The 26240-nt window shown below is 31.8% G+C and overlaps 1 protein-coding gene across 1 annotated transcript in view; it reads right to left on the bottom strand.

Moving 5' to 3' along the window:
• The window catches only part of LOC145243682 (integrator complex subunit 13-like), a 1170185-nt gene that overhangs the window by 340953 nt on the left and 802992 nt on the right, over positions 1 to 26240 (bottom strand). Inside the window, exon 5 of the mRNA XM_080106736.1 lies at positions 12307 to 12397. Coding sequence (XP_079962862.1) covers positions 12307 to 12397 — 91 coding nt within the window. The remainder of the gene's footprint in view (positions 1 to 12306; positions 12398 to 26240) is intronic.

Raw genomic sequence — 26240 nt, 5'->3', positions numbered from 1 at the left:
AGGATTCATCTTAACAATTTGCTGCAGTTTCAGGGTAACACAAGCATATCCTTATCATAATCGAATGGAAGTTAAAACTAATTCTATTTTTTCAAATTTATTTGGTATGACATCAGCAAGTGAAGTCAGATTTTCTTCATTATGATATGAAAACACTCTTAAATATGTTATTTTCTCATCTAAATTAATAATAAGATTATTATTTTAAACTAGCAGGATTAACTGCTGTTGTCCGGGATTATAAAAAAAACATAAAGACATTAAAACGTCTATATAACATCTTTTTCTTAAAACTTATATCTTTCAACCTCTTAATTGGTTTCTATCTTTCACTCTTTCTCCCTTCCATATTTTTCTATATCCTCCTCTTATTTCCATCCTGCTCTATCCTCTCTTTTGTTGAAAATAATCATATAAGTCATGCACCTCTCATTTATATAATAGATAACATTGGGAAAACTACCACCACTACCTCAAAAAATCTGGCCGAGTTGATCTTCAAATAAGAAATTGTTTCAAATTTTGAATATTATATTATACCAATAAAGAATAGACTTCTTAGTGTTTTTCTTTTAGCTGTACACACACACACACACACAAACAAGCAACTGCCCTTTACATTGTGTTTAAAATTATAGCATCATTTAGAGTGAATATTTAAGTATTTTCTTTTTATTTATGTTTAAAAGACAAGATATGGAGTAAGAAGAAAATATCAATGGATTTGAAGAGAGAAAAAAAGATTATACAATACTTATGTCATGAAAAATAACTTAAAAATGCATAAAATTTATTTTACTGTCAGTGGATAAAATGCAGACATGATCTGGCATTCGAATTTCGCATCTCAGTGTGTATACATTTGCTATGTTTAACCACAGTTCCTTTATATGCTTTCATGAAAACCTCCTAATGTTTTATACATTTTTGAATATTCTGTAATGACAAAGTATGTGATTAAGGTAGGCCGAAACAATTGTATGCAAATATTTGTGAAAATGTGTGCCCTGCATTTGTTGAAATTTACACAATGTTAAAAAATTTATTAGAGCTCTAGTTCTACACTATTGAGTTATTACAAAAACGTTTGTGTTATATAAAAATTTATGATTAAAAATTTAAAATATATATAAAACATATGTTCTAATTTTTATTCATACAATTGTTTCAGCCCATTTTTCGAAGCATATCATGAAAATCTGGTAGAAAATATTAAAAAATAACATCAATTTAGCTTTAATTTTTAAAGTATGACTAAATATATATATATATATATATATATATATTAACTTTGTTTGGTTGTAGTGATCCAAGGAAAGAATCAGTTCACAATCATAATTTTAATATTTTTCTTCTTTACCATCTTATGCACATTTCACAATCCATAAAGAAAAGTAATGACTTCACTTTTATTTAGCAGAAACAATTCAATATTAATAAAAATCAAATACAGTTACTCTATCCTCCATGGATCCAATATATATATATATATATATATATATATATATATATATATATATATATATATATATATATATATATATACACACAGAGTAATATATTTTAATATAAATCCAAACATCTGAAGATTGGATGAAGCATGAAACTGCAGTAAAGTGTTACTATTTATTATTGTTATAAAGCTCTATCTGATATTGATATTGATATTGAGTTATTTATGTGTACACAATTTGCTGCCTTTATTTGATTCAATTTCAAAATTCACATTTTAACGGCTGGTTTTCAGAAGTTGCATAACATGTTACATGACGAATTGTTTCATTTCCTTAAAAGTTCACATTGATAAAACTGGTCAACAACAAATTTGTTGTTTGCATTTTTTCAGCTGATTTTGGATGACCCTAACGTATTGAATTCCAAAAATCACATTCCACGTGTCGTTTTTTATGCTTCTGTCCACATGTATGCATGTGTGGAGTATTTTAGTAAAAGTTTGATAGTTCTCAGTGATTATGTTTAAAAGGGATCAGTTTTAAGCCATAAAACCTAGAAATCTTCCAAAAATGGTGTTCAGCCCACATGAAGAGGAACTGGCCTGTGCAAAGATAGGAATGTTATCAACGACCCTCTGGTGGACAGAGATAGAATACCCTTCCCACTGCTACACAGGAAGTTCAGCTTAATCAAGCGGTTCATTAAGGTTTTGAACAAGGATGGTAACTGCTTCACTTGGTTGTGCCAGGCTTTTCCCGGATTCACCATGAAGAAGTTGAAAGCTGGCATCTTAACAGTCCTCACATCTGGCAACTCATCAGATATCCAGAGTTTGAAAACTTAATGAAGTGAAACTGGAAGCATGGCAGGCATTTGTTCTGGTAGTGGAGAACTTTCTTGGCAACAAAAAGGCCAGGAACTATGCAAAACTTGTCAACAACATGCTTACTGCTTGCAGAAACCTGGACTGCAACATGAGCGTCAAGATGAACTACCTATTTTCAAATATGAACTGATTTTCTGAGAACCTGGGTTTAATGAATGATGAGCAGAAGGAAAGACCTGAAAAATTTAGAGACCAGGTGTCAGGATCGCTGGGACACAGTCATGATGGCTGACTATTGTTGGAATCTGAAGTTCAAGCCATGAAGTTTGAAGAATGGTGAAGCAACATACACTTTATATGTACTTACCTTCATCAATGCGCATTATTCAGTTTACAATAATAAATGTTTCTATCAAGTAATTAATATATGTTGTTAGTAAAACATGTTTTTCTCTTAAAAACATATTTAGAATGATATGTGTTGATAAAAATCAGCTGATAATGCTACAAAAATGAAATGGATTTTGTTACAAGATCTTATTTTACTTCCTAAATAAACTTAGCACAAAACCCTGATCTGATGGAGAAAAACGGATAACATTTGCTGATTCAGCAGTGCAAAAGTACCCTAAATCAGTTGCAGAAATGTAGACAACATTCAAACAGTAAAAATTTCTTGCTCAGTGTGATCAAAATAAGATTAATGACATAAATGATGAATTAAAAATATATTTTTTGACAAAAAAACTTGAAATGTAGACAAAAATCATGAACAACATGTTAATTAGCAAAATGTACATTTAATTAACTGATTAAAAAGTGTGAAAAGATCAAATAGAAATCAAACAACAAAAAAGGGAAATTTGGGGGAGGGGGTCTGTTGAAGGTGAATTGTTAGAGGAAAACAGTTTTTTTTGTTCCAACAGAATAAAAGAAAAAGGACAGAGAGAAAGAGAGAAAAAAAATGTATCTACGAAATTGATGTACTGAAAATATTAAGCTATTGTTAGATAATGGAGGAAGGAAGAGACGAGATCTTGTGAGTCACCAAAGAAAAGTGAATGTTGTGGTGGCCACCTTATAGATAATAATGAACTCTTCTAATAAAGACAAAGAGAATATGTCTCTCAGGGTTATGCACAAGTCATGTGTACTTGGCAGTCGGACTTATGTATAACCACACTTGTTATTTGTTGTGTTTGCTTTCTGTTCAATTACTGTCAAATACAAAATTGTGTCTTTCTTCCGGATGCTTACTGACTGACAACAATTGGTCTCCTTTCCAACCAGATACAAAATGATATGGATCAGTCTATGAAATGTTTTCTCTTCATAGAATTAAAATATAATTCTTTTCAGATTAAATTTTCTCAAGGTGAAAAAGTTTGAGAGTTCTTAATGATCTTGTATGTTATACCATCTGGAATCATACACGGCAGACAGGGAGAGCGAGCTCCAGACTAATACAAACCACATGTATAATGGTAGCTACTTATACAATGATGGAGGCGCCCTATGCATCTGTTGTTTTACAGCCGCATGGTCACTACACCATGATTAATTTGTGTGTTAACATGAAGAAGGAAATCCAGTCATTAAACTAAGCATTAAACAAAATCGTGATTGAAAACTTAACAGAGAAGGCAGAACAAAAAAAAATACTGGGGACTTCTCTGGGGAAGGCAGAACAAAAAAAAGCTTGGAACGTTCAACATAGGAACTTTGAAAGCAAAATTAACAACAACAGTAAAGTTATCAATATGTACAAGTGCTGCAGCATTTGTTTCTTACAATAAACAAAATACACTTGACACGATGCCAAGGTTGTTAATGGCAAATGGAGTTCATATCATATTGTGCAACTTGTAGAAAATATCATAGATATGGAGACCAAGTTAGTCTCTCTCGTTATCTCGGAAAGTGAATTAGATATTGTTTTAGTTTATGCTCCACAGCATGGTCATAGACAAGCTGAGAAAGCAGAATTCTTGACTGCTGGATGTCAACACACAGAGGCCTTGCGGTAACAAACGACTTCAATGCACACCTCGGCTAAAGTAATGTCATAGACTGAGGCTGAAAACCTACATCAGGCCATCTATAAAGTTGCTAGACAACAAAAGGACAGCACAGACATAGCTGTACAGCTGTGTATCAAGTCTGATGATGGAAAACTAACGAGCTGACAAAAATCTGTATGCAGATTCTATTATTTGTGCAACAAAAGCGCGTACAGCATTCAACAGGTGTAAAGGTGTGACTTCAACATAGACCTGAATGAGATGATATCTGTTCATGCAACATCTGTAAGCTTAGAATTGGCTCGAACTTCATCAATGAAGTCTTACTTGTTATACCAAAAAAGAACTAAACTGCAAAGGTTTGGCACATTTAATACTGAAGATTTGAAACGTGGATTACTAACTTATACAGATTAGTTGCAAAGCAGACTTTAAGACTTCCTGTAAATTAAGGTAAAATCAGGCCTGAAATGATGAAGACTGACATTTACTTAGATAATTATTAGTAGAATCTGGATTATTAAAACTACTATTCTCATCTTGGCTGACATTTTGATAACATTTTGGTGATCAGAGGTTAGTTTGACCCTTGTTTCATTATAAACTTATAATCCACATGTCATATTTTCTTAATATATATATATATATATATATATATATATATATATATATGTATATATATATATATATATTTGTGATGGGATGATTCCAGTATTTTTTCCAATTCCGATTCCATTACCAATTCTGATTCTTTATAACTCTCTAAATATTTAACTATAAAAATGCTATTTTGTCTCGATTACTTTAAAAACACATCTTATATTTTCTCAAGCGTAAAAACACACTTGTGAGTGGATGGTCTAGAGATTTTAGTCTTACTGGAAGTTTAAATCAATAAATATTTATTATGTTATTATTACTAGAAACAGTGGAAGATGTTTTTTGAACCAAAATCAAAGGATAATTTAAGGAATCGGTTTTGGCATCGAAAAATAGGCTCAAATTTTTCAGATTCCGATACCCCAAAAAGTTCTGATTTTTTCGATTCCCGATTATGATTCATTGTCCCAATTCTTATATATATATATATATATATATATATATATATATATATATATATATATATAGACACATGCACACATATATATATATATATAAACTGAAATTTTGAAATATTTTCAGATTATAGCTTGTATCATACTGTAAAATTAAAGTCCATATAAATATTAGTACCAATATTTATAAGACAACAGCAATCTTTTTTTTTTTTTTTTTTTTTTTTACATGGGGTTCACCACTTATCAAGGCCCAATGGCCACTCAGGGATAAGGGTTATTGTGTGTACAGTAATCAAAGGGATAGTGTAGCAATAGTATTGGAGAATTGGTAAGGTGTCATTACTTGGGGGGGGGCGGTTCATCAGGAATTTGTTTGTGTTAGACTTGAAGACATCCAGGTTGAAGTCGGGAGGGAAACAGGCAAGCGGAACAGAGTTCCACAGGCGTGCAGTTCTAAGAAAGAAGCTTTGTTCCTGGTATCTACGTTTTGATTTAGGCACAGATAGGGAGTGGAGAAAATTTTTGACAGTGGTTTCAGCTAGTCGGGTGTTTTTTGAGAAAGATCTGCAACGGATTATCACGTTTTATGGATTACATCACATTTGAACATTAAAAAACTGTATATTTCATCTGTATTATACCTCTCTTCATTGCCTTGGATCTTACAACTGAAACTCTATTTTTTATCATTGAACCCAACTACACCATAAAATATCCTTTTTAAATCTTGGCTTCTTTTAGACTTTTCATTTTTTAGTATATGCTAAATAGCAAAATTTATGACTGCCTATAAACATTATTTTGCTAAAATCATTTCCTCTGATAAGATGAGTCATTTAATGGAAATCTGTTGATTAAGAAAAAAAACTTCAAATTTTTGTATTCCTTGTCGAATAAGAAATTTGTCATAAATTCTTTTAATACACCGAACTTTATTCTAAATTTTCATTTATATATATAATATATATATATATATATATATATATATATATATATATATATATAACTTATAAATATTTACTTTTGTATACCTACAGACACTAGTGTTTAATGTTTACGCAATCATCAGGGCAGGAGATGACAATCAATGCTGACTGAATGCTTCGAACTATTTAACTGTCACCTTTAACTCCATTAGCAAGGAACATACCCCAGGGCCACCATTCACCGCAAAAAAATTAAAGGAAATTTTAACATTAATGAAGCTTAATGTTTAATACAAACGATCTCAGAGTGATTACTGAACAGGAAGTCACAATCTCACACGTAAAGCCTGTTGACAGACTTTTTCAATTTTTTCAGACAGTGCTAAACTTTAAGGATCTATATATCAATATGAGAGCTTGTGTTTTATTTTCTGTGTCACGTTTACATCCGGGTTGTTTAATTGGTATGTACTTCCATTTCTTGTAATAAATAATTTTACTAAAAATTATTCATAATTTTGGTTTCGGTTTCAATTATAGCTGATGGCACTCCAATAATCTATTTTTTGAAAATACTTTTATTAAGAATTCTCCATAAGTCTTGGTTTTTTAACTGATGGCATCTTAGTAATCTATTTTTTTATCAAGAATTCTTCATAAGTTTTGGTTTCAATTATAGCTGAAGGAACTAAAGTTTATATATATATATATATATATATATATATATATATATATATATATATATATATATATATATATATTCATAAGTTTGGGATCAGTTTCGATTCAAGCTGATGAACTCCGGTCATATGGATATATTTTTGAAATCACAACTTTATAATATATAAAAATCGATAGAACATTAACTCTATAATAATATATACAAAATCTGCAAGAATTAAAATATCATATTTAAACGTATTTTACAATCTGGCTATGCCGGGCGTCCCTGCTAGGTTGGATAAATACTTTTGCAATTTTAACAAAAGAGCTACAATAATATTCGAGCATCTCCATTTACACTGAATATCTACAGATTGCCAACATTAATATCTTACATATAAATCAGTCCCCTGTGGAATTTCCAGAGGTCCCAGTAGTCTTTTATTATTTCTTAAAGGAGTAACAATAATTATAAATTATAATTATCTTGTATATCTAAAGATTCTAGTGCTTCATGCTTATGCAATTATCAGTGTAGAAGATGACGATCAACACTGGTCAAAAGATTTGAATCATGCAACAAAGCCACCTTTGGCTCCATTATATATAAATATATATAATTTTTTTTATCCTTAAGATCATTTTATTTATTTTGATTCATTCAAATCTCTAAAGAATTTACTTGAGTAGCTAAACAAGACGCAATGATAAATTTCTTTTCTGATGGGAAGAAAATAAAGAGCAAAGATATAAGCAAATGAGATAAAGAAGAGAAAACAAAAAGGAAGAAAAAATAGCAACAGCAAAAAAGACAGAAGAAAAAACAAAGATGAAGAAGGAGAAAAAAAATGAAAAGAAATAATGGGAAGATTTTTAGAACCTAGCAACAAACTTTGAGCATCTAAAACGCACAACTCAAACACTCACTTTTTCCTTTTAGGACTGGGTAGGAGGAGTACTCTTTGAATGATTACCTTTTCTTGAATTCAAATAAATGGAATCGTGTATAGTTGTCAACATTGGCAGTTTATATTGTCCATTTCTTTTATCCAAATAAAGTGGATTTTTCATAAAAATAGAAATACTAAAGAAATTTAGATCTTCTCACATTGAAAACACTTGTGAAACATTTCTTAAGAAGGAGGAAACTGTGATTCCCTCAAGCAAATTCTTATCTAAAAAAACTTTTTGTTATTAAATATTTTTTAAACATTGTTTACTGTAGGTAATCATAAATTCTATCAAAATAATTTGAGAAATAACTTTAAAGAAAAATATAAAATGTTGCTGGTAGCAGATTGGCCTACTACAGTGGGTGTCACAAAATGTTATTTCTGAGGTGGTTCCAGGGGTATCTATGTATATCTCAGCAGATGTACAAAGGAGGTCAGTTGGTCCGCTAACATCTCATGATTTCTGGCGTTGTAAACATGCACTAAGCTGCATATTTGGTGAGTTGCATTTGCAATGCATGTGAATAGCATACTTGCTGCACATGAGTAATATCTAATAAAAAGAAGAGAGACCACATAAGAAATGGGAAATATGTTTGATCTGGGTTCACTGCTTTATAACTTATGCAAAGTCTTCCAAATTTTATGACTGTCAAAATACAGGAACTTTCTGTTTGCTGGACATCTAATGATCAGTTTGGATTTCTGGGGTTTAAAAGTTAATCTTGGAGAGTGATGAACCCCCTGAACTCCAAACCGTTGGATTTTTGCTATGATTTGGTCAGGCTGAGATTTGTTATTTGCAATTCTGTTGTTTAGTAGAGAAAACAAAGCAGGAAAAAATAATTCAAAACAAAACTTTTATTTGAAGTCTTTTTCTGTTTCAACACTGACTGAAATCACACAACTGATATTGCAAATGGTGTCAGAATCAAGCAACAACTTTGGACCAGCACAATAAGTGGAAGAAAATGCACATGCACAGATGCATATTTATAGGGTATGCGATTATTTCTTTTATAAAAGATATCTTCTCATTGTAGCAGTTATCGTATTCATACACAATCTCTTGTATAGTGATTAGTTTTTTCAAAGTACACTAACTATAGTGCCAGTTAAAGAACTCCAAAATTCAGCTGTAAACGTGACATTCTTCTGAAAACTGAAGGTTCAATCCTTAGTGTGGTTGACTGAAAATACAATTGTAAATTACTTAAAATTTCTATCCTTTCATAGTTGATGAAGTGAGAGCATGCCACTCCCGTGAATTAAATAAAGGGTTTCATTGAAATTTTGTCAAAATTCTTCAGGTTCCAAAGTTCAACAGAAAAATTCCCAACTTTGACAGAAAGATTCTAGAGTTCAATAAGATGCACTAGTAAAAGGTTAGAGTCTAAATCAACTAAAATTTTATGAAAATGGCACTCAAAATTTTATGAAAATGGCACTCAAAATTTTATGAAAATGGCACTCAAAATTTTATGAAAAGGGCACTCAAAATTTTATGAAAAGGACACTCAAAATTTTATGAAAAGGACACTCAAAATTTTATGAAAATGGCACTCAAAATTTTATGAAAAGGGCACTCAAAATTTTATGAAAAGGACACTCAAAATTTTATGAAAAGGACACTCAAAATTTTATGAAAAGGACACTCAAAATTTTATGAAAATGGCACTCAAAATTTTATGAAAATGGCACTCAAAATTTTATGAAAAGGGCACTCAAAATTTTATGAAAAGGACACTCAAAATTTTATGAAAAGGACACTCAAAATTTTATGAAAAGGACACTCAAAATTTTATGAAAATGACACTCAAAATTTTATGAAAATGACACTCAAAATTTTATGAAAATGACACTCAAAATTTTATGAAAAGGACACTCAAAATTTTATGAAAAGGACACTCAAAATTTTATGAAAAGGACACTCAAAATTTTATGAAAATGACACTCAAAATTTTATGAAAATGACACTCAAAATTTTATGAAAAGGGCACTCAAAATTTTATGAAAAGGACACTCAAAATTTTATGAAAATGACACTCAAAATTTTATGAAAATGACACTCAAAATTTTATGAAAAGGGCACTCAAAATTTTATGAAAAGGACACTCAAAATTTTATGAAAAGGACACTCAAAATTTTATGAAAATGGCACTCAAAATTTTATGAAAAGGGCACTCAAAATTTTATGAAAAGGACACTCAAAATTTTATGAAAAGGACACTCAAAATTTTATGAAAAGGACACTCAAAATTTTATGAAAATGACACTCAAAATTTTATGAAAATGACACTCAAAATTTTATGAAAATGACACTCAAAATTTTATGAAAATGACACTCAAAATTTTATGAAAATGGCACTCAAAATTTTATGAAAATGACACTCAAAATTTTATGAAAATGGCACTCAAAATTTTATGAAAAGGGCACTCAAAATTTTATGAAAAGGACACTCAAAATTTTATGAAAAGGACACTCAAAATTTTATGAAAATGGCACTCAAAATTTTATGAAAAGGGCACTCAAAATTTTATGAAAAGGACACTCAAAATTTTATGAAAAGGACACTCAAAATTTTATGAAAAGGACACTCAAAATTTTATGAAAATGGCACTCAAAATTTTATGAAAATGGCACTCAAAATTTTATGAAAAGGGCACTCAAAATTTTATGAAAAGGACACTCAAAATTTTATGAAAAGGACACTCAAAATTTTATGAAAATGACACTCAAAATTTTATGAAAATGACACTCAAAATTTTATGAAAATGACACTCAAAATTTTATGAAAATGACACTCAAAATTTTATGAAAAGGACACTCAAAATTTTATGAAAAGGACACTCAAAATTTTATGAAAAGGACACTCAAAATTTTATGAAAAGGACACTCAAAATTTTATGAAAATGACACTCAAAATTTTATGAAAATGACACTCAAAATTTTATGAAAAGGGCACTCAAAATTTTATGAAAAGGACACTCAAAATTTTATGAAAATGACACTCAAAATTTTATGAAAATGACACTCAAAATTTTATGAAAAGGGCACTCAAAATTTTATGAAAAGGACACTCAAAATTTTATGAAAAGGACACTCAAAATTTTATGAAAATGGCACTCAAAATTTTATGAAAAGGACACTCAAAATTTTATGAAAATGGCACTCAAAATTTTATGAAAAGGACACTCAAAATTTTATGAAAAGGACACTCAAAATTTTATGAAAAGGACACTCAAAATTTTATGAAAATGGCACTCAAAATTTTATGAAAATGGCACTCAAAATTTTATGAAAAGGACACTCAAAATTTTATGAAAAGGACACTCAAAATTTTATGAAAATTATGCTAAAGAATCTAAATAGTATGAATAACCAATCCTCATCTCAAAAATTCAGAAATATATTTAAATATTAAATAGTTCATTTCTATGAGATTATCAGGATAGACATCCCATAATTTCCAGCTAAGGCAGTTCATATTCATATGTCACTTTTCACATATAATTTAAAAAAATAAGATTGTCTAATTAGCTGATGTCGCTAAGGTTAAAAATTTTAACTACATCTATTTTAAACTCAATTGTCCCAGAATCAAATTATATCAACTAAAACAGTTTCATTATAAATACATAAAAAAAAATTACATTTGTTTTATTGACCTGAAAAAATTACAATTAGAAGGTAGAGAATATTTATTGTTTTAAAAATAATTAAATTTTTATAATAATAATTAAATTTTTATAATAATAATTAAATTTTAAATAAAGAAATACGAAACATTTTGACAGAATATTTAACTGGCAAAAACAATTTCTTTTTATGGAAATCACTCCAGACAAGATGTGAAGCCACTTAATGTAAGGAGCTAACAAGAACAAAAGATGATTATCACAAAGATTGGAAATGCCTATTGACCTAGACTTGAAAGGCCAAGCTACAGGATGAGAGTTCCATAACCGGTGTATCAACATGATTGTGCTGTGTGATGTAGAAAGCATCAAGAAATTTCTATGGTTCCGCTAGTATATCTACATAGTGTATGGAAAATTTATTTATGGAATAGTGGATAATACAACAGAAATAAGGGCACAGACACATCATGAAAACTGGACCAAGATATTTTGATACCAAATGAATATGGTCAAACAAATCAACCGAAATATCTTGGTTAGTTTTAATGTTTTTATCTATTATTACTAGCATGTTGCCAAGCTTATCTATTATTCCACAAACTAATTTTCCATTTTGTTTGAAATTTTAATTTCATATCAACTCCCTCAGAAATGTAAGAAAATTAAGATTGATTGAAAAAGCACACAATGAAAAGTACTATTATCTCCAATCACTTCCGATCTCAAAAGGATCAGTACACTTTGAAATAAAAGACGACTTACATCTTTTCTTGGTCGATCAAAGACCTTCGGTTCATCCCCAACAGGAACAACATGTATAATAATCAATTCACAGTGGTTGATTGGTAAAGATCTGTAAAAGGAAGTGAAATTTTAATTAGGACGCAAAATTCTTATTCTTGAGACAATAAAAAAAAACTAAATAGGATTCTACATTTTTAGACGATTGTGTGTGAATATCCTAAAAAAAATTAGTAAAAAAAAAAAAATGATAAGAGTAGAGTAGAAGGGGATTAGTTTCACATATAAATTTAATGTATAATGATGACTCATTTCCCACCATTCTTGCCTTTGTGTATATATATATATATATATATATATATATATATATATATATATATATATCACTACCATTAAATCTAGGTCAGAGTGACAAGCCCACCCCCTAAAATGTCTCCCTTGAACCGGTCATACTATTGACCTTAAATCTGAATCTCAATCCCCCAAAATATTCTTTAAACCTGCCACTAACCCTAAGTCAAAATGACACTGACTTCAAAATAAAAACACTTCCATAACCCTACCATTAATCCTACAGTAGTAAGCATTCCACATTGTAAAAACCGTCTTAAAACCACACATAAGAAAACAAAAAAAAAACAGACCATGCACCCCCTATAAAAAATTAATAAAAGCACTGGATTTATTTCTCATAAAAAAATTGTTAACTGCCCTAAACATTAAGCATCATCATAAAATTTGGGTGACTTGTTGATTGAAAGTGCTGCAAAACAAAATTTTGAGAAGAAAATGACAGATCTGAATAATTTTTTTTCATCTTATAGATTTGGGGCAAATTTTATTTAACTTTTGGCTCAATTTGAGTCAACATTGTCCTGATTTTTAGTCAAGATTGTAAAATTGTCAAATTGAATTTTGTGGAAAAAAGTTTTTAAAATTTCATTTTTTAAATGAAATATCTGTCTCCAGAAATTATATGAGAAAGAACTGATGTTTTTTATAGATTTTTTTTAACATTGAAATTTAACTGATTTTCTTTAGAAGTCATTTGTTTATTTGAGGCAAAATTTTGTTTATAGACCAGATACCCTTCCTGACATCTACTCAGTGGAATGGTGTGGACCAGTGCTCTTATGAAGACACCATCAACAGTGTTTTCCAGATTTTTAGGTGATTGCTATTTGTAATGCGAGTCTTAAAGACAGAATAGTTAAGGTAGCAGGTTCACAGGAGAAGTTGGAAGTGATAAAATGAGGGAAAGATACTTTAGAAGTTAATTTCTTAAAATCTCCAACACATGCAAGCATAAAAAAAAAAACGAAACATTAAACCAATGCTGATGACTACATTTCTGGTTTTTGATATTTAATGCTTTCTATGGATTTTAATAATAACAAAATAACAGAGGTTGACAAATGCGGTTGCGTCCAAATGAACAGTGTTTTCGGGTCTAAAGTCTTATAGAGATACCCCCACCATATTATTTCAATATGAAAAAGGGCAGATATATTTAACTCCTTGCGATGACAAAGTTATTTTGGGTACAATGTAAAGCAGTTGATATAGCAAGGAAACGCCAAAGAATATATGTGGGGAAGTGATAAGGATAGATAAATAAAGGCCTGGCCAGAAATATGTTAGTTTGGAATTCAATTTCTAAAAGCTGTTTAACTAATACTAGAATGTATAATAGATGATGAATGTGTATATTCAGACGTAAGGATATCTCGCTATAACTGAATGCGCATGTGTCAATGGCAAGTTTAAGTGAAAAGCTTAATAGCAGGCAAAATCATTTATTAAAAAAAAAACCTGAAAACTTGTCTTTTGAAACAATATGATTAGGAACTTGGATCGTCATTTTTCATGACGTTTGTAATTTTTAAAAAAATGCGGAACTGCAATGGCTGAAAAAAAAACAGATTTCATAAAAATTCAAAGTTTAGAAAACAAAACTATCACAGATATTTAAACACCTAGATTTCAGTTTAAAAAAGAAACAATAAAACACACACACACATTAGCAATGTTTCTATCTTAACACCGATACCAAATAATAGGATTATCATTTATATGAAATAAAGTTGCTTTTTCTATCTGTATAGTTACAATTCAGAATCTATCAAAGAAATATTACAAACCTTACATATTCTGCAACAGGTTATGGTAAACAATTATTGTAATATTAATTTGCTTGGAATCACCAAAGACTAAATTGATTACTGTTGACTCAGAATAGAGTTCTTTCATTCAGGAACTTCAAGCACCCTTCTAAAAGAGCTATGAGAGCAGAACCTCATTCTATGTTCTAAATCTCAATGTACTCCCAAACCGACATCAAGCCAGGATTTTTGGGGAGAGGAGGGGGGGGGGCTTAAAACTGCATATGGGTCTATAAACCTTATGTATAAGACACTTATTCAAAGAGTTTTCAAAGATTTCAACTTTGATTATAAGAGAGGATAAAATGAAGGGTATAAATGCAAGTAATATGGTGCTATGAGCACAAGTATTCGTCATTCAATCCTGAAAAATATTGGGTCTTCCTGCGAGTTAAAAAATAAGAATGATCATATAGTGAAATAATATAATAGTAATCCCAATTTCTATGCTATCGAAACTCCCATCAAAATGAATGCAAAAGTTTCTTGCACTAACAAAGTTAAACTTATATATATATATATATATATATATATATATATATTAGTGATGGGACGATTCCAAACTTTTTCCCGATTCTGATCCAATTTCCGATTCTGATTTGATTCCTGATTCCGATTCTTTTAATATTTATAAATATTTAATTAGAGACTTGTTTTTTTTTTTCTGTAAATTTTCAAATTATTACATAAATCCCCGGGTAATTTCTGGGTATATTTTTTCTCAAATGTTTTCCTTGTAATGTATTGCAAATTGAAAGGCAACAAAAGGTTTATTTTGATTTTAAACAAAGCCAAAATGTATCAGTCCGTCGTTAGTATGCAACATGCGACTTGAAAGTTTTCATAAACAGTCAAAAATAGTCGACGATTGTTAGGTAAAATGAGAAAACGATGTAAGAACAAAATATTAACAACGCCCCTCCCCCATTGTTACGAACAAATTTCTAAATAATAAAGTTAGTATTTAGAAAATGATTTTTAACATGGAAAGGGCGTTAGGCTTCATTAACTATGATGTGCCTTCCTTCTATGAATGTTTAAATTTTATTTTAATTATATAAAGTATTTATCCAAGCTAGCAAGGACGCTCGGCATAGCCAAGTCGTTAAGTACGCTTAAATATGATATTTTAATTCTAGCAGATTTCGTATATATTATTATAGAATTAATGTTCCTTTGATTTTTACATATTATAAAGTTGCGATTTCAAAAATAAAAAATATATACAATTGACTTTGGTGCATCAGCTTGAGTTCCTTCAGCTATAATCGAAATCGAAACCGAAATTGATTAAGAATTCTTGATAAAATTATTTATTAAAAAAAATGAATCACTGGTGTCTCATCAGCTATAATCGAAACCGAAACCAAAACTTATGAAAAATTTTTGGTAAAATTATTTATTATAAGAAATGGGAATTCATAATTAAACAATAGTCACTCGGATGTAATCATGACACACAAAATAAATAAGACACACGCTATCATATTAATATATAATATTGTTAAATGTCATAAAAACCACACTCCTTTCTTACTACTAACCCTAAGTATGAGTGGCAATACAAAAAATATAGCAATTACATATGATTTTATGATTTTGCTGATCGGCCTTAGAATTAGTGATAAAAATTACTTAACTGCTTAAAAAGTTATAATGTACCGAAATGGGATCAGTTTACATTATATTTATATGCACAACTAAACCCCCATTCTAAATTCTAAAATACGTTTCAGTGTGCTCACACATAATCGCCTAAAAAAGTAGAATCTCACATGTTTTGAGTATTTTAAATGTAAATGAAAGTTTTTTTTTAAGTTAACAAACTTCTCAATGTTTTCTCTTCCAAAGTTTTGATAAACTTGTGAGATTTTCATCTATATTTTCACTTGTGCCAAAACCAAACAAAATATAAGGAAACATGAAATATTTCTAAGGATGTGGTGATCAGACAAAATCAGCACCAGAAAAAAATTCCAAGCATGTTAAATCTTTGATATTAAAGTCCCAAGTCTCAAATAGACATCATATGGTGATTTATCAAATAGGTGCAAAAAGCTTTTTAAAATCTGGTATAACATAGGCAAGTGAATAGAATATTTACTTAGCTGACAATAAAAACTAATAAAAACAAATTAAATTAGGTTTGGAGAGTCTGAGGATTTCCTTGTGTCCAAAAAGGTGCCATAAAACTTTAATCATTTCAGAAGACAAACACCCTAATGTACAATTCGTGCTTGTTTCATTCTTTATTAAAATATTTTAAAGAATCTGTTTGAATCGGAAATGATACTATAACTTTTCTGATTCCGATACCAATACCCCAAAATGGTTCCGATTTTTCCAATTTCGATTAATCGTCCCAACCCTTATATATATATATATATATATATCTTGCTTATGTAGATGCGATATCAGTTGCAAGATTAACTAATTTGTATAATGGTTTTGAAAAAGATATTTTATTAATTAACTATTTGTTATTGATGTTTAATTCACTGTTCGAATTTTGATATAACAAATAGTTTCATTTCATAATATTCTTTTATTTCCTGGACAAATATTTAGCATTTGTGTTTGCAAATGTTCTATTCTTTAAAGTGGCGGACTTGATTTTCAGCAAGATATGATCTATCACTAAATTGCAAGTGAAAAGGTAAATTGATTTCTAATTTCTTCTCCTTTCTTTGGTCACATCAGTATCAAAATGAAAAAAATGTTGGTAAAAAAAAGAAAAAATTTGTTTCATGTTTACAATAAAGTTGTGAAGGAAATGTTTAGTATTTTTAATTAATTTTTCAAGGATTTCAAATAGCAGACTTTGCAGCGCAATAGCAAGCCAGCTAGTACATGATAAAACAACTCAGATTCGTTGGGCAAAGCATATTATGCTGTATGCCGAGTCAAGAATCTCAAAACAACTGCTTTATGGAGAGTTTGCCAAATGATTCAAGGACAGCTTGAAGGTGGCTCTCAAGCAGTTCAGTCTGACTCATAGAAAAAGCAGTGCAAAAAAGGTGGTCCTGATATATTGCAAGCCACGATTCCTGAATATGCACAAAGTCAGGAACATAAGAGAAAACGTACTATTGAAAAAATAAAGCAGTCAGCAGCTCTGCTACAAAATCATCCACAGGTGCTCTACATGCAGAAGATTCTTCAGAGCTTAGATTGATTGGATCCACAAAACAACTACACGATCACAGCCATCTTTAGAAGTGATGGACGAATATCATTTGATAAAACAAACACGATTCTAAGTTGAACGTAGATGCACACAATGCCAAAACAAAATGAGAAAAATTAAATAACGATTATGAATAAATTAGAGAAAAGTCAGAGTAATTTTGTCACAAATTTGGAATTTGGCAGCCGCAATTATCCTAATGTGCCCTTCGATAATATCTGTATTAATTGTTCTTTGTTTTGATTCTAAAAATAGAAAACTAAAACAATTCAGCATGATTTTTTTTTAGTTTCAACTAAAGCCCTCCAGTTCAAGTTTTCTGAGGAATTTCTTATTTTTCTATATAAAGTTAGGTATGTTTATGTGTTTATACAGGATCATTCATAAACTACTTGTGTGTGGAGTGGAAGCCCTTCATAAAAGTGTGAACACCTCTGATTTTTATGAAATCGTAACAATAAATATTCAGGAAATTTACATCTCTTTGGAATATTTTAAAAGGTTATTAGGGCATAATACAGGCATAACCTTTCATTTAAAAATTTTAATATTTCAGTTTTGAATTGAATTTGATCTATTAGAACCAATTGAGCAAAATTTTATTTAACTTCCTGAAGACTCCTTAAGCTTAAGCCTTAACTTTTACACATTTTCTAGAATCAAAATCAGAAAAGAAATTTGGATTCTAATTAGAATACGGTTTCTAAATATGAGGTTTTATTAGCATTATATCTTGATTTCAGTTTTTGTAAGGGGGTGCAAAAGTGCTTTAATTAGGCATTTTTCTATTAGAAATAAAGTAGAACTTGTTTTGCATTCAAACACAGACTTTTTTATAGCCTTTTTACTACAAAATAATTAAATCGGTTTCGTGAGTCATTTCTACCAAATATTGGTTCATTTTATTTTTAAAAAAATGAATTTTCAAACAATTTCAATTTTAATATTTAATCCGGGTCAATATTTTATTTTAATTAATCATAAATAAAGCAAGGTGGAGATTTTACTCTCACAGTCACAGGCCCTAAAACTGCAACCCATAACACCAGATACAATTCATTAACAGAATTTTTTCACTATTTCCTTCTGTTTTGATAAGCGGCTGACCTACATCAGACTCGAAAGAGATAATGGAAGAGTTTGGTTTATATATTAATAGCATTGGCATTTCGTACTTCCCCTTTGTGGGTCAATGAGTTAGTATGCCAGAGAGACAGATTAGAAGCAGGTGTTTTATTTTTGACACCATCACTAAAAGATTGCCTTATAGGACTAACAGGTTCTTTCTATACAGTTTTAGAATTTCCATCAGAGTTTTCTGTTCCAAAACAGGTTATACCAATGACTTAAAAATGGTAATGTATGCGCCTTTTGCTAGCCACTCAGACTTATAAGTATCAATGGCAGGCGGAGTAATCCTGGAAACGAGTGTCGCTATCCACTACGTTTCAGTGTAGTGAGAAAAGGGGGTCTTCAGGTTGCCCTCGACTTCAATTCGATTCAAGAAGATGAACACGATGGAAGTTAGAGTTTACGTCGGCCAAAATGTTATGAAAATCCAAGACGAGAACAGTAGTTCAAATAACACAAGTTGACGGAATGAAGGTGTGCAAAGAAGCAAAATTACCAATTCAGTTTTGATGGAATTCTTATATTTGAATGTGAATTTACTTTAAACATTAAGAAAATTTAAATAAATAAAATGCTAAACAACTTTATCAAATCATGTCAATTTTGTAACTTTTAGTATAATCGTTAGAATGTATTCTTTGGTTTCATTGGACTACTGTTCTCATCTTGAGTGGGATTTTCACGTTTCAATTGATGTAACTTTTGACTTTCTTCAGATGTAGAGAATAATCCGATGAATCCAAATAGTACGAATAACCATTCCTCATCTCCAAAATTCAGAAATGTTAATGGTTAAAATGTTCTTTAATCGATCAAGAGACCAAGGTTCAATCTTCGGTGAAGTCATATCAAAAATTCAAGAAATGATACTTGATAACCTCTTGCTAATCACTCAGCTTTATAAGATGATGATTAAAAGTAAGCGGAGTAATCCTGGAAAAGGATTCGCACTCACCCCTACACCTCAGTGTAATAGTTGATAAAAAGGGAGCCTTCGGGTCGCCATTGATTATGGTCAACTATCTTATTTTTTCTAGGATCACAGCTAAAGGTGGGTAGCCCTGCTAGTGAATATATGAAACATAGAAGAAGGAAGGTTGAGTTCAGCCCAATCAGTCATATTGCCTAATCCCAACTCAAGAGGAGATTATAATATAAAGAAAAGTTTACAGTTTGGAAGAAGATATTCTCATGAGTGATATCCTTCCTGTGGAATCTAAGATATTGATCAGTCTTTGATCAGCTATTGAGATGACATTACATTTGGGAAACAAGAGATCCGTGAAAGGACATGGGAACTTTGACCAGCATAAAAATGAGGACAGCTAATGCCCTGATCCGATCAACTATTAAATAAAGAATTCCATTTTCAAAGGATTATTGAAGGTTACAAACAAGGAAAGTAAGTTGGAAGGGGTGGGATGGGAGCAAAAAATTTGAAAAAGAGTTTAAATATTATACATAAACTCTCTCTCTCTCTCTCTATATATATATATATATATACACACACACACATACACACGTTAAAGAGAGAAAACTTAAATGAACATCTAAGCTATTTGTACTATGATTTATTTCATCTTTGCACTTCTCAGGTGCTTTATGGTGTAAACTTATTTGAGTTTTTTCATTTAACTTAATTCTTGTTCTGCCTTAAACTGAGTTCTTTTATTCAAAATCCCCTATCAAAAACACTTCATCCTTTATTATTGATCAAACATCCGATATATATATATATATATATATATATATATATATATATATATATATATATATATATAGTGTGTGTGTGTGTGTGTGTGTGTGTGTAAAAATGGAAAAACAAATTAAAATTACAGTAATACCAAGTTTCATTCGGACAAACAAACGTCTTCAGACAAGTGAAGATTTTAAATTTATTAAAATAACTGCAAAAACCAAGGAAGAAAACGAATACGCCCATTGGGATGTTTTGGGTACATGCATAACTATTTGAAAAATAAAAAGAATTATGCAGTGCATGTGATAAAAATATTAAAATCAGAAAGAGGTAGGAAGAAAGAAAATTAAAAAAGAATAAAATCAAAAATGGAGCATAGATGAAAAGCATAAAAATAAAAAAAGAATCATATTTTACCTGGGATCAGAGATTTTTTATGCAGTGGCATTGTCTGAGTGAAGTTTTTGTCAGATGTTTGCTTAAGGAAAAACATCCAAATCTATGGCTAATGTTGACAAGAGAAGGATTACAGCATTTTCAATGCATTTTTGATGTCATAGAGAGAATTCTTTTTTATTTTTATGCTTTTGCTGTTATTTCCATAACATTTTTAAAATATTACGTTTTCTGAAAATGTTAATTGATCCGAATGAAACTGGTAAAGCTCTCGTTTCTTTTACTATTTATTCATGCTTTGCGTTTTTACCCTCCTGTCTCCATAGCATTTCATTTCATGATATATTGTGCATTTTATCTTCGTTATATATATATATATATATATATATATATATATATATATATATATATATATATATAACTTTATTCGATTGGCAAAATTTTAGAATAATTATAAAGAAGTGAACCATAGCGGAAATTCAATCGACTAAAATAAGATGGAAAACGAGGTGAGGAAAAGGAAAAAAAATGGGGGAAATTACATGTAACAAATGCACAATTCAATAAAATAAATAAGTCGATTAAAAACAAGATCGTTAAAATACACCCGAAGCGCTTTTCGTTCAGACTAACTTTTCAAATCACATCCTTACATCATTTGTAGACATTTATGCTGACGACACTACCATTTATGGTAGCACATCTAAGACAGTAAACGACCAAGTTCTCTCCAATTCTCTCTCCTCTGATCGTGAGCACGTAGTACAATGAGGAAAGGAGTGGCTGGTTACTTTTAATGCATCTAAAACCAAGCTTCTCTCTTTACATCATCAGCATTCTGATCCACATCTGGCATCAATTGAAATGAATGGCTCTCGTCTTCAGGAGGCCTCAAGTTTTGACAAGCTTCTGGGCTTGACCATTACTCCTAATCTTAAATGGAACACGTACATCAAATCTGTTGCCAAGGCCGCTGGAAAAATGGTGGGATCTTTCTATCGATCCGGTAAATATCTCACTGCTGATACTATTCTCTATCAATATAAGAGCCAGGTACGTCCAAGGATGGAATACTGTTGCCATATCTGGGCAGGAGCTGCTAAAAAGGACTTGTCCTGCCTTGATAGAGTTCAAAATAAACTTCGTAGCCTCGTAGGAGATGTCCTTTTCTCCTCCTTGCAACCTCTATCTCACAGAAGAGATGTTGCGAGTTTGTCTCTGATGTATCGTTATTTTCATGGAAAGTGTTCGACTGAGCTTCAATCTATCATCCCCCCTCGCCAAACTTTCACAAGAAACACTCGTCTAGCTGTAAACACTATCAATAATTCCCCCCCCCCACTCTTTATCTGTGCCTAAACCTAAACGTAGATTCCATGAACAAAGCTTCTTTCTTAGAACTGCACGCCTGTGGAATTGTCTTCCGTTTTCCTGCTTTCCGGCTGACTACAATATGGTTGTGTTCAAGTCTAACGTAAATAAGTTCTTGATGAGCCATTCCATATAAGTTATCAAATTTACAAAATTTTCATTACCAATGATTACTATATTGTCCAATTTCTACTGTACACTCTTTAACCCTTATCCTTGAGTGGCCTCTTGGCCTTGATAATGTGGTGATGCCTATGTAAAAAAAAAAAAAAAAGTCTGAAAATTATTATTTTTTAGAATGTTTGATAGTGTAATGGAGTAAGAGCGGAGAGGAGGTTTTTAAAAAAAAAAAAAAAAAAAAAAAAACTGTGACTACCCAAATAATTCTAATTGAAGCCGGAGGTTTCTCTGCTTGCACAAAGTAGGGGGGCTGTAAATGGTTGCAAGTGCTTCGAGGACAGACAGGTGGAACTTTGTATGTCCTCGGTACAAAACAGAAAAACACTCCGGAGAGAAAGCAAGACTGCACTCCTTTTTATCGACCAAATGTTGGCCGATGGACGATTCTATCAATTGAGACTTTCTGGTGGTAGACTGATGGTCTCGGATGAAGCGGGGAACATGTTGAGCGATTCTGACCTGAAGACGCTGGGTCGTCTTGCCTATATAGACGGCACCACACCGACATTGAAATTTATAAATAATATTACTTGTTTGAGAGATAGACAAGACATCCTTATGAAATGAGGGAAAGGCGGTTTTTGTGGAAAAAGCAATATGGTGGGATAGAGCACCAAAATTAGAAGACGCCAGAGAGGAAATCTTATCGCCAATAAGTTGGCCTTCAAGTCCAATCCAGGGTAACTAAAGATATACCGGGAGTCTAGATGGACCATATTTTGGTAGCTCAAAAAAGGATTAGATTTTCTTATTAATAACTAAGTTAACTAATGGAGGTGGATATCCATTCATAATAAAAATCCTTTTAATGTTGTCAATTTCAGGATCAATAAAAGGTGGGGAACAAATAACAAGGGCCCGATGGGTTAGGTTTCTAATAAGATTAAGTTTCCTGGTTGTGGGTGCAAAGGAATCCCAACTGAGATAAAGACCAGTGAAAGTGGGTTTTCTATAAATAGATGTCATAAAGGAAAGCCCACGTTTAGAAACTAACACATCAAGGAAATCATTATTTCACATTATTTAATAAGTGGAAAAAGGACACAGCTTCGATTGAATTTCCGCTATGGTTCACTTCTTTATATATATATATATATATATATATACACCTTTTGATATTATAATATACATACATACATATATACTTACATACACACTTTTAATGTATGTATACAATAATAAAAAAAAATTTTAATTGCCATTTAAGTTCAATCAAAATAGATTGCACTTTCAGAGCATATATATCATTTGTAAACAAATACCACCACCACCACCACCACCACACAGTTATTCATAGCTGAAGATGACTAATCAGGGTCTTGATGTTTTATTCTACAGTATTGTAGCATTCCATGCTCAGTGTGGAAAGTTTCCCTACAAGTAGTGCATGGTAATGTTTTTGCTCAGATTTGGCCTTTATTTTTGTCTATTTCTGCCTTTCCTTCGGGCGAAAGCTACTTCGGTCTGCTACTAGCTCGTCCAAATTTTTTGTGTTCATATTCATTGTCTTCTTTAGTTGGCACTTTATCACATCCTTGCAGCAGAGTTTCTGTTCAACAATCTTTCTGTACCTATTTTCCAATTTTCCATGCAAAAGGATTTTTGGGATGCGATTGTTTCCCATTATGGTCACATGTCCAGTCCATCGCAGTTGTGTAGCAGTTTCTATTAATATGCTGTCCATATTGGCTCTGTTGAGTACTTCCACGTTTGGTATAAGATTACAAGTATATTTAAATGATATTAATATCCTTTCATTTAATATATGGTATGCCTAACACTTTTTTTTTTCATTTTCTCTTCCTTTGAAGATTGTAATACTGAGTATAGAGCAGCCAAACCAGCTGCCACATTGCCCTGTTTTTATTGAAACCAACCGAGAGGTCTTTTTAGTATCCTTTTTAGTTTCCTTAAACACCTGTTTTGTTGAATGATATGAGTTGTTAGGTCTACCTATACCGTTCAACGAAACATGTGTAAGAAAAAAAACAAAAACATTCCATATATGAAATAAAATTATATGAACAGGATTTAAATATACTTGTGATATTTGAATTGTTTACAAATTTATATATATATATATATATATATATATATATATATATATATATATATATATATATTTTATTACATTTTCACCCCAAACAAGGCAAATTGCCACTTTGGTGTAGGGGGCTACTATCAGGGGCAACAACTACTGGGGTACTATGTAGGGATTTGGGCAGCAAGGTGTCGGTTCACGTTACACTTGAACTTCTGCATGTCAGTACTGTTGGGGAAGCAGGGACCTGGAATGGAATTCCAGAATCTAGCGGTTCTGGGGAAGAAACTATTGGAGTAAAAAGATCTTTTACATCTAGGGATCTCTACAGTGTGGGGGTGGGATTTAGCAGCCTGTCGAGTTTGTCGAGGGTGCTCACGTCGTGGAGGCACAAGTGATTGCAGTTCGTCAGAGCATTCACCACTAAAATACTTGTAGAAAAGGCAGAATGATGCAACATTTCGTCGATGGGACAGAGGCTGAAGCTTAGATGCCAGTTCAGGGCCTATCAGGTTTGCGACTCTCTTTTGAACCTTGTCAAGGAGCGAGAGACTAGTAGCAGATGCACCAGCCCAGATGTGGCAGCAATACTCCATACATGGGCGAATGGTGGCCTTATAGAGGTACAGGATACTTTCGGGTGTTAGTAGTTTTCTAGCACGGTAGAGAGAGCCCACCTTTCTTGCAGCGGCCCTGGCAATGCCTTCAATGTAATTGTTCCAACTCATGTTTCCTGTGAACATTAGGCCAAGCAGTTTGAAAGATGTACTCTCAGATAAAGAGTCGTTGGCCATTGCTATGGGTGGTAGAGAGGGTTTCTTGTAATTATTGAATGAAACTAGTTTAGTCTTGGCAGCATTGAACGCGACCAACCACTTTTGTCCCCATTCCACTACAGATTGGAGGTCTTCCTCTAGTGTTTCTGCCATTTCTTTAGAAATGTGTTCATTCGTCTTCCTGTTGTGCCTGCCATAGAGTGTAGTGTCATCAGCATATATACCCATCTCAGAGGCAATTTTGTCGGGGAGGTCATTTATGAATATCAGAAACAATAGAGGTCCAAGGATAGAACCCTGGGGCACCCCCGCATTTATATCATATTGTTTGGATGTACGACCATCGAGGACAACCTGGATTTTTCTCTTATCTAAGAAGGATTTAATTATGTTAAGTATTCTACCAGTGATACCGTATGATCTGATTTTCCTGAGGAGACCCTCATGCCATACCCTGTCAAAAGCCTTAGATATATCTAGAGCTACCGCTCTGCCCTCCCCCGCTTTGTCCAGTGAATGGTATATACGTTCAGAGATCACAGTCAGGATGTCTGCTGTGGAACGGGCTTGTCTAAATCCATATTGTTTGTCAGTCAGTAGTTTAGCATCTGTAGGATGATGGACTAGAGCATGGTTAATTATGGTCTCAAATATTTTGGCAAAAAGTGGGAGGAGGCTAATGGGGCGATAATTTGATGGGTCTGTCCTCTCGCCAGAATTCTTGAATACTGGTACAACAGAAGCAGTTTTCCAACAGCCCGGAAAGCAAGCTTCATTAAGGCATTTGTTGTAGAGTTTGGAGAGAACTGGAGCTACTTCGGCTGAGCACTTTATTAATAGCACAGCTGGGATAAGATCTGGTCCACATGCTTTTGAGGTGTCAAGATTTTTTATGATAGCATGCATCTGAGCAGGGGTGGTTTTCAGATCGTCTAGTGTGGCGTCTGTCTGCATAGGAAAGTCAGGTAGGGGGTGGTTGGAAGGGTCCAGTGTGGAGTTGGAGGCAAACCGA

Source organism: Euprymna scolopes, chromosome 22 (genome assembly GCF_053919585.1).
Source record: "Euprymna scolopes isolate OS-2025 chromosome 22, ASM5391958v1, whole genome shotgun sequence".
Classification (NCBI taxonomy): domain Eukaryota; kingdom Metazoa; phylum Mollusca; class Cephalopoda; order Sepiida; family Sepiolidae; genus Euprymna; species Euprymna scolopes.
Note: the sequence above shows the minus strand (reverse complement) of the source record. Positions and strands in the feature narration are given on the sequence as shown.